This window comes from Aquarana catesbeiana, linkage group LG06 (genome assembly GCF_042186555.1).
Source record: "Aquarana catesbeiana isolate 2022-GZ linkage group LG06, ASM4218655v1, whole genome shotgun sequence".
In the NCBI taxonomy this organism is placed as follows: Eukaryota; Metazoa; Chordata; class Amphibia; order Anura; family Ranidae; genus Aquarana; species Aquarana catesbeiana.
In genome coordinates, this window is record NC_133329.1 from 309846136 (window position 1) to 309859492 (window position 13357).

Below are 13357 nucleotides of genomic sequence, written 5' to 3' on the forward strand. Positions count from 1 at the left end.
GTTTTGGCAGAAAGATCATATAAGAGGCCAGGGACTGATTCAGCTCACCAAGTCTACCTATAACTCAAATATCACATATGGGTCATTTTATTTTCAAATATTACCTTTTGGGCCATTTTATTTAACTTTAGTTTTAGTACACTTCAAGCTTTTGGTGGCCTGACTCATTTTAAATAATCTGTCATCGGTAGAATGATGCTGATTCACTGTATACAGCAATTCACTGATTAGAATAAATTAAAATTATAGATAACTAGCAACATCCTTTAAAACCCTTATACCCTTAATATAAAACCATATACCCTTAATGGTTTGTAAATGTGATAACCTTCAAATATTGCACAGAGAGCTGTATTCTCCACACAACACTGTTCAACCTTGCACCTATTTTCAAAGATATGGGTGCCATCCCTAATGCTTCCTCTGACAGAACAGACTTGATGATGTCATTCCAGACAAACCCCAATAATATGTACAGGAATTTGCACAGCTTTCACAGCTTTCACAGAGCTCCTCACAATGCATAAAAAGGCCTCAAGTCCATAAGAAAAGCAATTCCAATGAATAGGATGGATGGATGAAGGATCCGTTGCACCCCTGCGGCTCCTGTGACAGTCCTGGGAAGGATCCACTCGCACTGCAAGAAGAAAACACAAACGGGGCGCTGGGGTTTATGGGATCAAACAAACACCATTTATCAAAGCGTGTGTTACCCCAACAATTCATATTCCTGATATGTGCCCGTTGTACCATGTGGTTGTATGAGAAAGTATCCTGTTCTCTTTGTATTGCTTCCTTTATGTGAAATCCCTGGTGTTTCTGCTAGTCCCTCTGCTTGCCTATTTAAAACTGACCACACTAAGCAGGAGAGTACACCATGGTCAGTTCTCTAGCTATGCTGGGAACTCAGGGTACTCTCCTCAAATCATTAGACTTGTCCTGACATGCCCCCGCTGCACAGCCCTTCACTGGCAAGCTTAGTGTGCTGCTATTTCTCCTCCCCCCTGCACTTATGCAGCTGAGAACAGAGGGAATGTGATCATTTATAAAAAAAGGGAAGAAAATGTATTTGGAATTTTTTTTATAACTATACAAAAATGGTTTGCCTTTCTCTTCTATTTTAAACTGAATGAGTTGTTTTACAAGGCAATCATTTACAATCACTACAAGTGCAGCACACTTATGCCCCGTACACGCGGTCGGATTTTCTGACGGAAAATGTGTGATAGGACCTTGTTGTCGGAAATTCCGACCGTGTGTAGGCTCCATCACACAAAGTTTGAGAGCAGGATATAACATTTTCCGACAACAAAATCCGTTGTCGGAAATTCCGATCATGTGTACACAAATCCGAAGGACAAAGTGCCACGCATGCTCAGAATAATTAAAGAGATGAAAGCTATTGGTTACTGCCCCGTTTATAGTCCCAACGTACGTGTATTACGTCACCGCGTTCAGAGCGATCGGATTTTCCGACAACTTTGTGTGACCGTGTGTATGCAAGACAAGTTTGAGCCAACATCCGTCGGAAAAAATCCTAGGATTTTGTTGTCGGAATGTCCGAACAAAGTCCGACCGTGTGTACAGGGCATAACAAGTTAAAATCTTCATAGTCAGCCTGGGAAACCAGCAGAAAGGCAACCAGCAACATGGACAGTCACAGATCCATCATACAGCAGTGGTGAAGGGTATAGCGCCAATGCAGGTCAGCTAGGTGGTTAGACCAGCTAACATCACTGGTCTAACTGCCTAACTGACCTGCGTTGGTGCTATACCCATCACCACTGTTGCATGGTTGGCTGCTATCTGTGACTGTAGATGTTGCTAGTTACCTTTCTGCTAGTTTCCCAGGCCGACTGTAAAGATTTTCACTTGTAAAAGTGCCGCATTCAATAAATGGTGTTTGTATGATTTTATTAACCCTAGCACCCTGTTTGTGTTTTCTTTTTACCATGATGTGATTCCAGACTTGCAAGCCATAGTGACCAGTCATTTGTGTATTAGTGTTCATGGTCACAGTCCTGCTAAGTTAGCAAGCAGAGTTTAGTTGTTTATTTAGGACAACATATTCCCTACCAAAAATGACTTATATTCAATAATTGGCCTAAAATATTTAACATTGTTTCCCCTATATAAGTTGCCATATTTCATTGCAGCATTATACTTTTTTTCATAGAATAGTGGTGGCCAACTTACTTGGTATAGGGGGCCTCGTGTATGGCCCCCGACATCACCAAAGGGCAATGCATAATATTCAGTAAATGTAACGCTACATAAAGCTGTCAGAGAATGCAGATATGCAATAGGAGATGGTCAGAGACTGAAGTCATACTATGGGATTCGTTGGTGACTGGGGACGTGATTCGAGAGACAGTCATGAAGACCTGTTAAGGTGATTGTTAGGAATTACGTTACAGCTGCTGTAAAAAAAAATATTGCTTCCACAATTGTGCTCCCTACTGCCCTGTAAAAATTACCAATGCCGCATTTAATATTTTGCCCCCCAAAATCCATTCTAAAAAATCAGAGGAAAAAAAAAAAAAAGGAAGGATGTGTAAAAGAAATAAACCCAACTAATCTAACCAATCATTCAGTATAAAAAATGTTTTTGTAAGCAAGTTAATCAGAGGACACCCACACTGCTATCTGAAAGGGCCCTAAGGTTCACATGGCAAGTGCCAAAAGACCGTAATCTGGGCACCAGGAATAAAGAAACTCATCATCTTTTTAAAACTCACAAACACATACTCCATTGCTTGTAGTAACTAATACATCTTTGCTTCCACTTCCAAGGTTACTTACATAACAGCAAGTCTTTTGTTTTGCTTTGCTAATAGCTTATTTCTTTCTAGAATAGTAGACGCAGGTCATTTGTGGCCCTCATCATTTTCTGAACCTTCTTCAAGCGAGTCTTCATCACAGGAGCTCAATCACTATTTCATATTGCACTTTTGCCAAGTTAATTAAAAGTGTACTATTTAATTAAGTGAAACCTATTCTCTTTTTCTTAGTGGTTGAGAAATCCATGCAGCTACCAGCGTTGGAAACAAAAATATTCGCAGGTAATTACACCAGACGCCCAGTCAGGAGACAAATGATCAGGCGCAGACGGATTCACCCAGACAAAGCTCATCTATATCAAAAGAGGACTTCTGTGAATTAATGATACCTTTTGATTTCTAAAGCACCAGACAACTATCACTTTAGGGTTCAACCTCTTGCACTTGTACGGGCATTGTTGAAACATCCCTAGACATTTTAGATCTCTGGTTTAGCCCAGATTAACACTTAGTTTATCATTCCAAAGCTAAAACAGTTAGGGGTTTATATATGAAAAATGTATTAACAAAAAACAAGAAACCATTTAGAAACCTTGTTTCATCTTCAACTCAGCAAGGAGATTAGAATTTACATACTGAGCATGAAGAAATATTATTGTTAATATATTTGCATATATAAGCCCCTTAGTGGAGTATTGGGCTTAATTTACTAAAGGAGTATAGACTGTTTATTTAGAAATTAATGTTTTCTGAGCTTAATTGTCTATTTTTCCTTGCACATAATTGGGTATTCAAAGTGAATACAAGTTTACCTTTTTTGCTGACATTCACTATGCAATGTGAATTTTAGTAAATCGATCACATAGTCCTGACTAGGCTATAGGCATACAGCACTATAAAGGGGGGGGGGGGGGGGTGTTACAGCATTGGTATGTGAATTAAAACAGTTTCATAAGAAAACAAGAGAGTTGTAATTTAACATTCTTCACTTGGTAAAATAAGTTATCACTTATTTCACATGTGCTAAGTCTATTGAATGGACAATGTGAAGCTATGGTAATTCCTGGTGTTATAAAGCAGGTCTTAATAGTTTTTCTTTATTTTATTTTTTTTGGGTGGAATGAAATGATTTGTTACACACACTGTAAATAAGTACAATACATTGAAAAAGACCATGAAGCATTTGAGAAGTCTCTGCTCATTTTTTAACACTGAAAAGGTTAACTGTAAACCAGTATTAATATAGTTAGGCTTACTGGAGGTAATGGGGAATTGTTACTTCAAATTTGTTCTTCATCCCAAGAATGTATTCCCAAGTCATGGAAAATGTTTTAGCAAGCAAAGCACACATGTGAGTCCACAGCTTGTTCCTAAAATATTTCATTAAAATGATTCATGGATCTGTTTTTGCTTTTCATTTGTAGTACAGTCCCAAACAGATGCAAACTTAATAAAAAATAAAGTAAAGCACATGTGAGTGTACACTACTTGGGACACATGAACTTTTGCATGAGGGAAAAGGTAATGACCAAGTCAGCATTGTGGTACAGGGAGCTCGATTCATATGGAGCGGGCCAAATACATCAGGTGACACGCATTGAGAAATAGTGCTAATACCCAGAAAAATCTCTTGTTCATTTTTCACTGTATTAGTTGTAGCTAAATTATAATTTTATGGCTATCACTAAAACTAAAAATGTAAAAACATTTGTTGAAACAGCATTTGCTATTTTTATTTTTCTCATTTCTTATCATTCATATATTATCTGTATATATATATATATATATATATATATATATATATATATATATATATATACTTTTGATATAAACTATAAATTAGGACAATGGCATAACAACGAGACTTACTTGTCAGCAAAGGATCATGGAATATGCCAAAGACTTTGACCCTCTTTTTTCCTGTCATTTACATCACCATATACAGAATCTGAGCTACTGTGCACACTGTCATTAGTTTTAGCCAAAGACATTAAGACATGAAGGTCTCTATGGTTGGAGATTCACATAGCTTTAAGAATTCCTCTGGCAAGAGACAGTTGTAGGGTTGCCTTGTAGCTTGAATGCCGCTAAAGAGAGCACAGGAAGAAGGGGGCAATAATTGCCTTGGTTATCTTGATAAAAGGGAAGAGGAAGCCTGTACTGATCTGAAGTAGGCCTTAGTGAATTTGCGCTATGCCCGTTAAATAATTTACTGCTGTTTAACACTATAACAGAAATAGCCATTTATCCAATCAGTTTTTTCCCCAAAAGCCACTATCAAATTGTATTTATATAAATAAGAATTAAATATGGTTTGAAAGATATGTGTTGGCTATTGGTGAATGATGGAAAATCCACCTAATACAAAAAGACCTACATTAGCAAAATGTATAATCCAAACTAATCTACTTTCACCATAGGCAAACCTTTGATGGCCTAAACTTATACTGAACTGCTTCCTTTGTCTTCATTTATTCATGCCCTGGTTCCTAGTGGTTTTAAAAATGGCATTCTTCTGTGCTCCTAAATATTACATTTAAAAAGCTGTTGCCCCCTACTCCAATTGTGAGATGCAACTACTAAAAAAAATATGAAATCCTGTAATACTATTATTATTATTATTTTACAGGATGTATATAGCACCAACAGTTTGCACAGTTCTTTACAACATGGGGGCAGATAGTACAGTTACAATACAATTCAATACCTGAGGGATCAGAGGGCCCTGTTCATTAGAGCTTACAATCTAGAGTTTATTCTAAAATCTGTAGTACATTCAATCAAGTGCACACCTCCATAATTGCCCTGGGCAATGGTTACCAACTCACTGGTAGCCATTGGCTTGCGCTGCTGTCAATCAAATCCAAATGACGCAGCCGCAGGGGGGCGGGACCGAGACATACACTCTGTGTCTATGGACGCAGAGTGTATGAGACGGCAGCGCGCCCGCAAGGTAACCCCCTCGGGAGAAAGCTTCCTGAGGGGGTTAGGTATTGTGGGGAGGAACCGAGAGAGCCGCCGTGGGACCCCAGAACAGGAGGATCGGGGCAACTCTGTGCAAAACAAGCTGCACAGTGGAGGTAAGTATGACATGTTTGTTATTTTTAAAAAATAAAAAATGATCCTTTACAATCCCTTTAATCATTGTTTTGCGTTGTCTTAGTCTCCTGCATTGTATTATATGTTTCATTTCATACTATATATAAATATATACAGTATATATAGAATTATTGTGTGTGTGTCTTCAAATACTATATATATTATCTCACAAAAGTGAGTACAACCCTCACATTTCTGTAATTATTTTATTATATCTTTTCATGTGACAGCACTGAAGAAATGACACTTTGCTACATTGTAAAGTAGTGAGTGTACAGCTTGTATAACAGTGTACGTTTGCTGTCCCCTCAAAATAACTCAACACACAGCCATTAAGGTCTAAACCACTGGTAACAAAAGTGAGTACACCCCTAAGTGAAAATGTCCAAACTGGGCCCAAAGTGTCAATATTTTGTGTGGCCACCATTATTTTCCAGCACTGCCTTAACCCTCTTGGGCATGGAGTTCACCAGAGCTTCACAGGTTCCCACTGGAGTCCTCTTCCACTCCTCCATGACGACAACACAGAGCTGGTGGATGTTAGAGACCTTGCGCACCTCCACCTTCCGTTTGAGGATGCCCCACAGATGCTCAATAGCGTTTAGGTCTGGAGACATGCTTGGCCAGTCCATCACCTTTACCCTCAGCTTCTTTAGCAAGGCAGTGGTCATGGAGGTGTGTTTGGGGTCTTTATTATGTTGGAATACTGCCCTGTGTCCCAGTGTCCAAAGGGAGGGGATCATACTCTGCTTCAGTATGACACAGTACAGGTTGGCATTCATGGTTCCCTCAATGAACTGCAGCTCTCCAGCGCCAGCAGCACTCATGCAGCCCTAGACAATGACACTCCCACCACCATGCTTGATTGTAGGCAAGACACACTTGTCTTTGTACTCCTCACCTGGTTGCTGCCACACACTCTTGACACCATCTGAACCAAACAAGTTTATCTTGGTCTCATTAGATCATAAGACATTGTTCCAGTAATCCATGTCCTTAGTCTGCTTGTCTTCAGCAAACTGTTTGCGGGCTTTCTTGTGCATTATCTTTAGAAGAGGCTTCCTTCTGGGATGACAGCCATGCAGACAAATTTGATGCAGTGTGCGGCGTATAGTCTGAGCACTGACAGGCTGATCACCCACCCCTTCAACCTCTGCAGAAATCTGGCAGCACTCATACGTCTATTTCCCAAAAACAACCTCTGGATATGACGCTGAGCACGTGCACTCAACTTCTTTGGTTGACCATGGCGAGGCCTGTTCTGAGTGGAACCTGTTCTGTTAAACCGATGTATGGTCTTGACCACCATGCTGCAGCTCAGTTTCAGGGTCTTGGCAGTCTTCTTATAGCCTAGGCCATCTTTATGTAGAGCAACAATTTTTTTTTTCAGATACTCTGAAAGTTCTTTGCCATGAGGTGCCATGTTGAACTTCCAGTGACCAGTATGAGAGAGTGAAAGCCATAATAACAAATTCAATATACCTGCTCTCGATTCACATCTGAGACCTTGTAAAATGAACGAGTCACATGACACAGGGGAGGAAAAATGGCTAATTGGGCCCAATTTGGATATTTTCACTTAGCGGTGTACTCACTTTTGCTACTAGCAGTTTAGACATTAATTGCTGTGTGTTACGTTAGTTTGAGGGGACAGCAAATTTACACAGTTATAAAAGCTGTACACTCACTACTTCACATTGTAGCAAAGTGTAATTTCTTCAGTGTTGTCACATGAAAAGATATAATAAAATATTTACAAAAATGTGAGGTGTGTACTCACTTTTGTGAGATACTGTATATATTTATATATATAATATTATATATATAATATATATATGATGTTTCTTTGTTTTTATTTTCAGCATTGTAGCATTGTTTTCCATCTTTATTAATTATTAATTGTCTTGCGTTGTCTTTTTCTCCTGCATTGTATTATACGTTTCATCCTATATATAAATATATACAGTATATATACAGTATATATTTTAGAATGGTTGTGTGTGTCTTTAAATACTATATATATATATATATATATATCTAGATATATATCTATATATCTAGATATATATATATATATATATATATATATATATATATATATATATATATAATGTATCTCTTTGTTTTTGGGTTTGGCATTGTTTTCCATCTTCATCATATGTGATTGTGCTTCTCTGGTTGTGCTTCAGCTTTGTTATAGGAGATTTTGTTTCCTTCATGATAGTTTTGTATTCCAGTTCTGCTTTGTCATATGTGCCTTTTAGTTTGCTGTATCTGTTTGTTACTAGTCTAATATAATTCTTGTTGGTGCCAGCCTGAGTAACAATCTAATAGCTCAGATGTTTTTTTCCAGAACAGCTATTGTAGCAGCCTAATTTGATGCTACCTTAAATTGTGCCAACACTTTACAGAGTGCATGGAACCTGCATGGGTCACATTACCTTCTGCTCTCTGAAGGAGATCACAATTTGAAGCTGAAGTTTAGCCATTAAAAAAATATATATATTCTTTACAGCTTCAGTGAGCTAACGTATCTGTAATGATTAATGTCCCCTGTCATGCAGGTAGAAGTATCCTGTAGAAATCGTCTTCTCTGCAGGGATACCCCATCCTCTTCCTGTCTCTTAACTTCCAGTGCTATAGGAGTCAATATCTTTAGGTCTACTGTGAAGCTGTTGTGAAAAAGTTCCAGATGAGAACCCAACACTTCCACCCTCCTCCACCATTAAGAAATATTTTATAATTACTTTTCCTGTCTGTAATATGATCTGTGAATGGAGAAGTGGATCCTGTGACTCATCAGACTCTCCCCATTCACAAATCATGTTACAGGCAGTAAAAGCAATAAAATAACTTTTCTCTGTGAAGGAGGAGAGAGGAGGGGACGTGTCCTCATCATCAGGAACTTTTTCACAGCAGCTTCAAAAGCAGACCTGAAATTATTAACTCTGGCAGCGTTAGAAGTTAAGAGACAGGAAGAAGACAGGACATCACTGCAAAGAAGATTTCTACAGGTTCCAGTTGACTGCATGACATGGGACAATGTTCATTAGAAATTCTCTAACAGATACTATCCCAGGTGGTGAGTTAGCTCACTGAAGCTACATTTGGCTATACTTCCACTTTTAATATTCATACCATGATCACATGCATGGAGCAAAAAAGGAAAGAACCAATTAACCTATCAATATGTTTTGGATTATTAGAATATACTGGAATAATCAACCCAACCAGACACAGGGAGAACCTTCTAAGTGTATACAGATAATATCCCAGTTGGTATTGCCACTTAGGAATGAAAAGTGCAAGGCAAGAGCACTAACCACAGTCATTTTGTGCTCTTGATTGCCAGTATTGAGTTGAAGTGACATTAACTTCAATACATATGCAATTTAGCTTTATGAAGCTTAACAAATATTGATGCCTTTTATAAATTTTGTATATTATAAGTACTAGGGCCTCTTTCAGTTCCAGCCTGGAACCCCTTTTGTGCAACTTTAGCATGTAGTTTTACTGAGTAATCATTTTAGAAGCATAAAATTGTAACAGTCCAGTACAAATCTCTGTGCAACTCTGCTCATAAGAAAGTGCCAGTATTAGGGGTTGTACAGTCTTTTCTGCTTCCTTTCCATGCTTCGGCACATCCTTACTGTATTTCTATTGGTAGTACTGTAGCCCTTCTTAGGACACTGTGTTCTGGTAAAGTTATTTTAAATGGCTTTCCACAATCATTTTTTATGGACCTTTAACCCTCTGGCCCCTTAATACACCATTAATACATGTTTTCATTTATTAACCATAAAAATACACCTTTCTGTATCATATGTTCTGCCAAAATCCTTCAAGGGACTGAACATTTTTTGCAGGCACCCACTATTCAAGATAGGTTCTGTTAAATGCATGCTAGCCACCTCTTGAATTAAAAAAAAAATCCATGTTATAAATAAATAATTCATAGAAACATATAAATATGGAACCTTGTTATGAGGCTCATGCACTTTTCATACGGCTTTGTAGGTTTTTGGGTGCCTGGATAATTTTTTCTGTCCTGGATGGTGTACAGAGATGCATAAATGGAAATGCCTACCAATTGTGCTTTGTACAAGGTAACATGCAGTTGACTATAGAAAAAAAAGTAAGGCCTGCTTAATTTCTGGTCCGTTGTGTGTTCCATCAGTGGTACATAATTTATTATCACGTAAAGCTCTTGAGTATGCAAAAAGTATCTCTGGAGCTTATTTACATAAACCGGAGGACAGAAAACAGAACAAAAGCAGAGCTTTTCCTGCATTTGAAACCTTACACTTAATGGCAGTTGCTCCATCTCTGTTCTTGTTTTGTAAGTCAGCCCAGTTGCCTCTTTACCATTTGGAAAATTTGGTGAGACTCAGTAGGAAAAGATATCACAAAAACGTAATAAAAAAACTGGGGTCCAGAAGAAACTGAAAATGGGGCTTCTAGTCCCCTATAAATACCACCACAAGTGCACGGATTTACCACTTGGGGTCCTAAGGTGCAGTGCCCATTACCCAACAATGCTAGAGTAAAAAAATTCAGAGACTAAAAAAGATCTCAAAACAGTAGTTACCTTCTAGGGACCAAAAGGTTTAACTTGAAACAGTTTATTGATAATAGTACAGAAATTAAATGTATCATACTCTAGAGTTTGATACAATAATCTTGTACTATTTTCAATAAACTGTTTCAAATTAAACCACTTGGTCTCTAGAAAGTAACTACTGTTTTGAAACAGTTGTTTTGTTTTTAGTTTCTGAATTTTTTACTATTTCAGTCAGAAAAGATCCAGATTTATTTTCTGGTTATGTTTATCGAAGTCTACTTCCTTTTGGCTGCAGGCACAGTAAAAACATCATAAAAATGTTTATTACCCAATCCAATCCATAAACTCTAAAAAATACATTTCAGAAAGTGATGGTTTGAAATTATAAACAGTCTATTTTTATTGGGAAAAGCTTAATATCTAAACATTGCTTGATAATAAATAATTAAATATATAAATACATTATTGTGAACAGTTCCATTTAGCAATTAATATAGTCATGCACATCCTGCTGCAGTAAAAGTCCAAGCATGGCCAAACATTAATAAGAAAACCTTTTTTTCTTTTAGAGGGGAAGGTTTGGAACCCTTGTCAGTTATTTCTTGCTGTTTCCCAATTCGCATGATTTGCCTATACTTCATGTCCCAGAGGTGGGAAGTCTATTTGGTGGAGATGCAGAAAGCAACAATGCATAGAATTATGGGTCAAACAAGCCATTCTCATCCAGGATTCTGTGGTACCCTAGGATTCCTCAAGAGTTTGCTAGGGGTTCCCTGAGCTGTGGCTGATAGACACCCCCACCCCCACCTGATGGTGCCTAGTTTGGGAGCCAGTTCCATTTGGTACAGGCAGCAGCATTATGCCAATTAGCTTTTTTAATATCTTTAATGGGGACATTCTGATCACCACTGTAAGAAGGTCATTGTTCCCAAGTGCCTCCAATGTAAGGGGCATTCTTCCCACTGACTCCTGGTGAAGTGGTTTTAGCAGAGGTTCCCTGAGGTTTCAAAATTATTTAAAGGGTCCTTCTGTTATAAAAACAGGTTGAGAGAGGCTCGGTTAGATCTCCTCAACTGAACTCAAAGCATGGAATAACGTTTCACTGGGGTCACACACAGCAATCACAGCTAACAACAATTTTATTTTTTTCCACTTCAAGAAAATTCTTAGGCTACATTTGGCCTTGTGTAAAAATAATTTGTGCTTAAACTGCAGAATAAAAAGCCAAACAGCTGCTTTCCTATCTTACAACAATGTTGTGAACAACTAATATCACTACATAAACATATACAACAACACTACACGCAGGATAGTGTTTAAATGCCTAAAGAAATATCTTAAAGAGAAATTATAGTATGTTACGTTTTTAAAATGTGATTAATGTGAATCTTATCAACGCATCCTATTATTTGATCATGGAGGCTAAAAATGATAATTACATATGCAGGCTGTGTATCCTGCTTATTACTGCTGCACAATGCTTATGCCTTCTTGCTCGTTTAATATGTGATTAGAGTGAAATAGAAATAAAGGGTTAATCTACAAATCTGCATATCTAATACAATATTGGGAATATAGTACAGAAATCCTAAAGAAGTGTAAAAATTATTATAACATAAACTATAATTAATCAAATTATGAGTTCCTGAAAATAGGAAATAGTTTCCCTTAAATGCAATTTGAAAATTTAAAGTAGAACTATAGGCACATTTTTTTTTACATTGTAGATAGAGTAAATGAGGGTAATAATCCCTGTAAGTTTTTTTTTTTTTTTCACAATCTGTGGCCCATTGCAGAGATTTCTCTTCACTTCTCTTCACAGGAAGTGAGAGGAAATTCCTGCAAATTAAGGGAATTCCTTGGATTCCTCCAGGTCACTAGAATTAGTGTCCCCATTGCAACATTTCCCCTCTTACTTCTCTGGGGACAACCCAAAATGTGGGATTTCTTTTACTGTCACTTTCAATGATAAAGGTAAACAGGACTAATAGAGACAGTGAACCACCTTAACGGGGGGAACAGACAACAATAAAAACTGACAGGGGTTCTAATCTCTCTCCACTCTATCCACAAAAAAAAAAGTTTTGCCAATTATAAAAGTTAAGTTCGGATTGTAGGCATATTGGATATCTTGATCAAAGGAGTCTTGTTATTTTTAGTAGTCAGATTTTTTTTCTTTAATTTCCCTCTACTGCACTAGAGACATCAGCAATTAAAATTGTTCTTCTGTTAGATATAACAGAGAAGTATTTAGAGAATTCATGTATTGCCCAAAATTAACCCCACAATTCATCCTTCAGCCATCTGGTTTAGGTATACTGATATGTACAATAATTTAATGACAACCATTAACCTTTGACTCTTTGTTTTCTCATCTATACATTTACAAAATACTCTAGTAAAAAAAAATATGTTAGTATTTTTAAAAGACATGCATAAAAACCCTTTACCTGGGTGAACGTACAAGGTAAAGTGCTTGCAAAATAAAAGTCTTGGTGATTCTACCAGAAATTCAGTGCTATCCTGCAATCTGCAGTCTTATCCCAAGCACTGTTATCATCTCTGCCTCATTCAGCTGTGTGGACTACAGAAAACCTCCCTCTATGGTATGGAAATGAGAAGAGGGAAGATGTTCTGTAGTCATGTCATAGGATGACAATGCTGCTCCCCCATAGGTACAGTACAGAGAGTGAGTTTTGTCAATCTAAGATAGGAAATGATTTACTGACAGGATTATCAAGTAAACATAATTGAAAAAAAAGACAATAAAAAACTGCAGTCACCACATCTAGGCCCCAGTAAGCTGTCTATATGAAGTTTTTGTTCTTAGGTGTAGACTCACTTAAATGCCACTATTTTAAGAATTGAATACATGTGGAGAAAATGAAAGCATTTGCCATATACCATAGCATTTCTT

At 37.5% G+C, this 13357-nt stretch overlaps 1 protein-coding gene across 1 annotated transcript in view; it reads left to right on the forward strand.

Annotated features, from left to right (window-relative positions):
• COL6A3 (collagen type VI alpha 3 chain) overlaps nt 1-13357 on the forward strand; it is a 165410-nt gene that overhangs the window by 143011 nt on the left and 9042 nt on the right. Inside the window, exon 44 of the mRNA XM_073633641.1 lies at nt 3012-3062. Coding sequence (XP_073489742.1) covers nt 3012-3062 — 51 coding nt within the window. The remainder of the gene's footprint in view (nt 1-3011; nt 3063-13357) is intronic.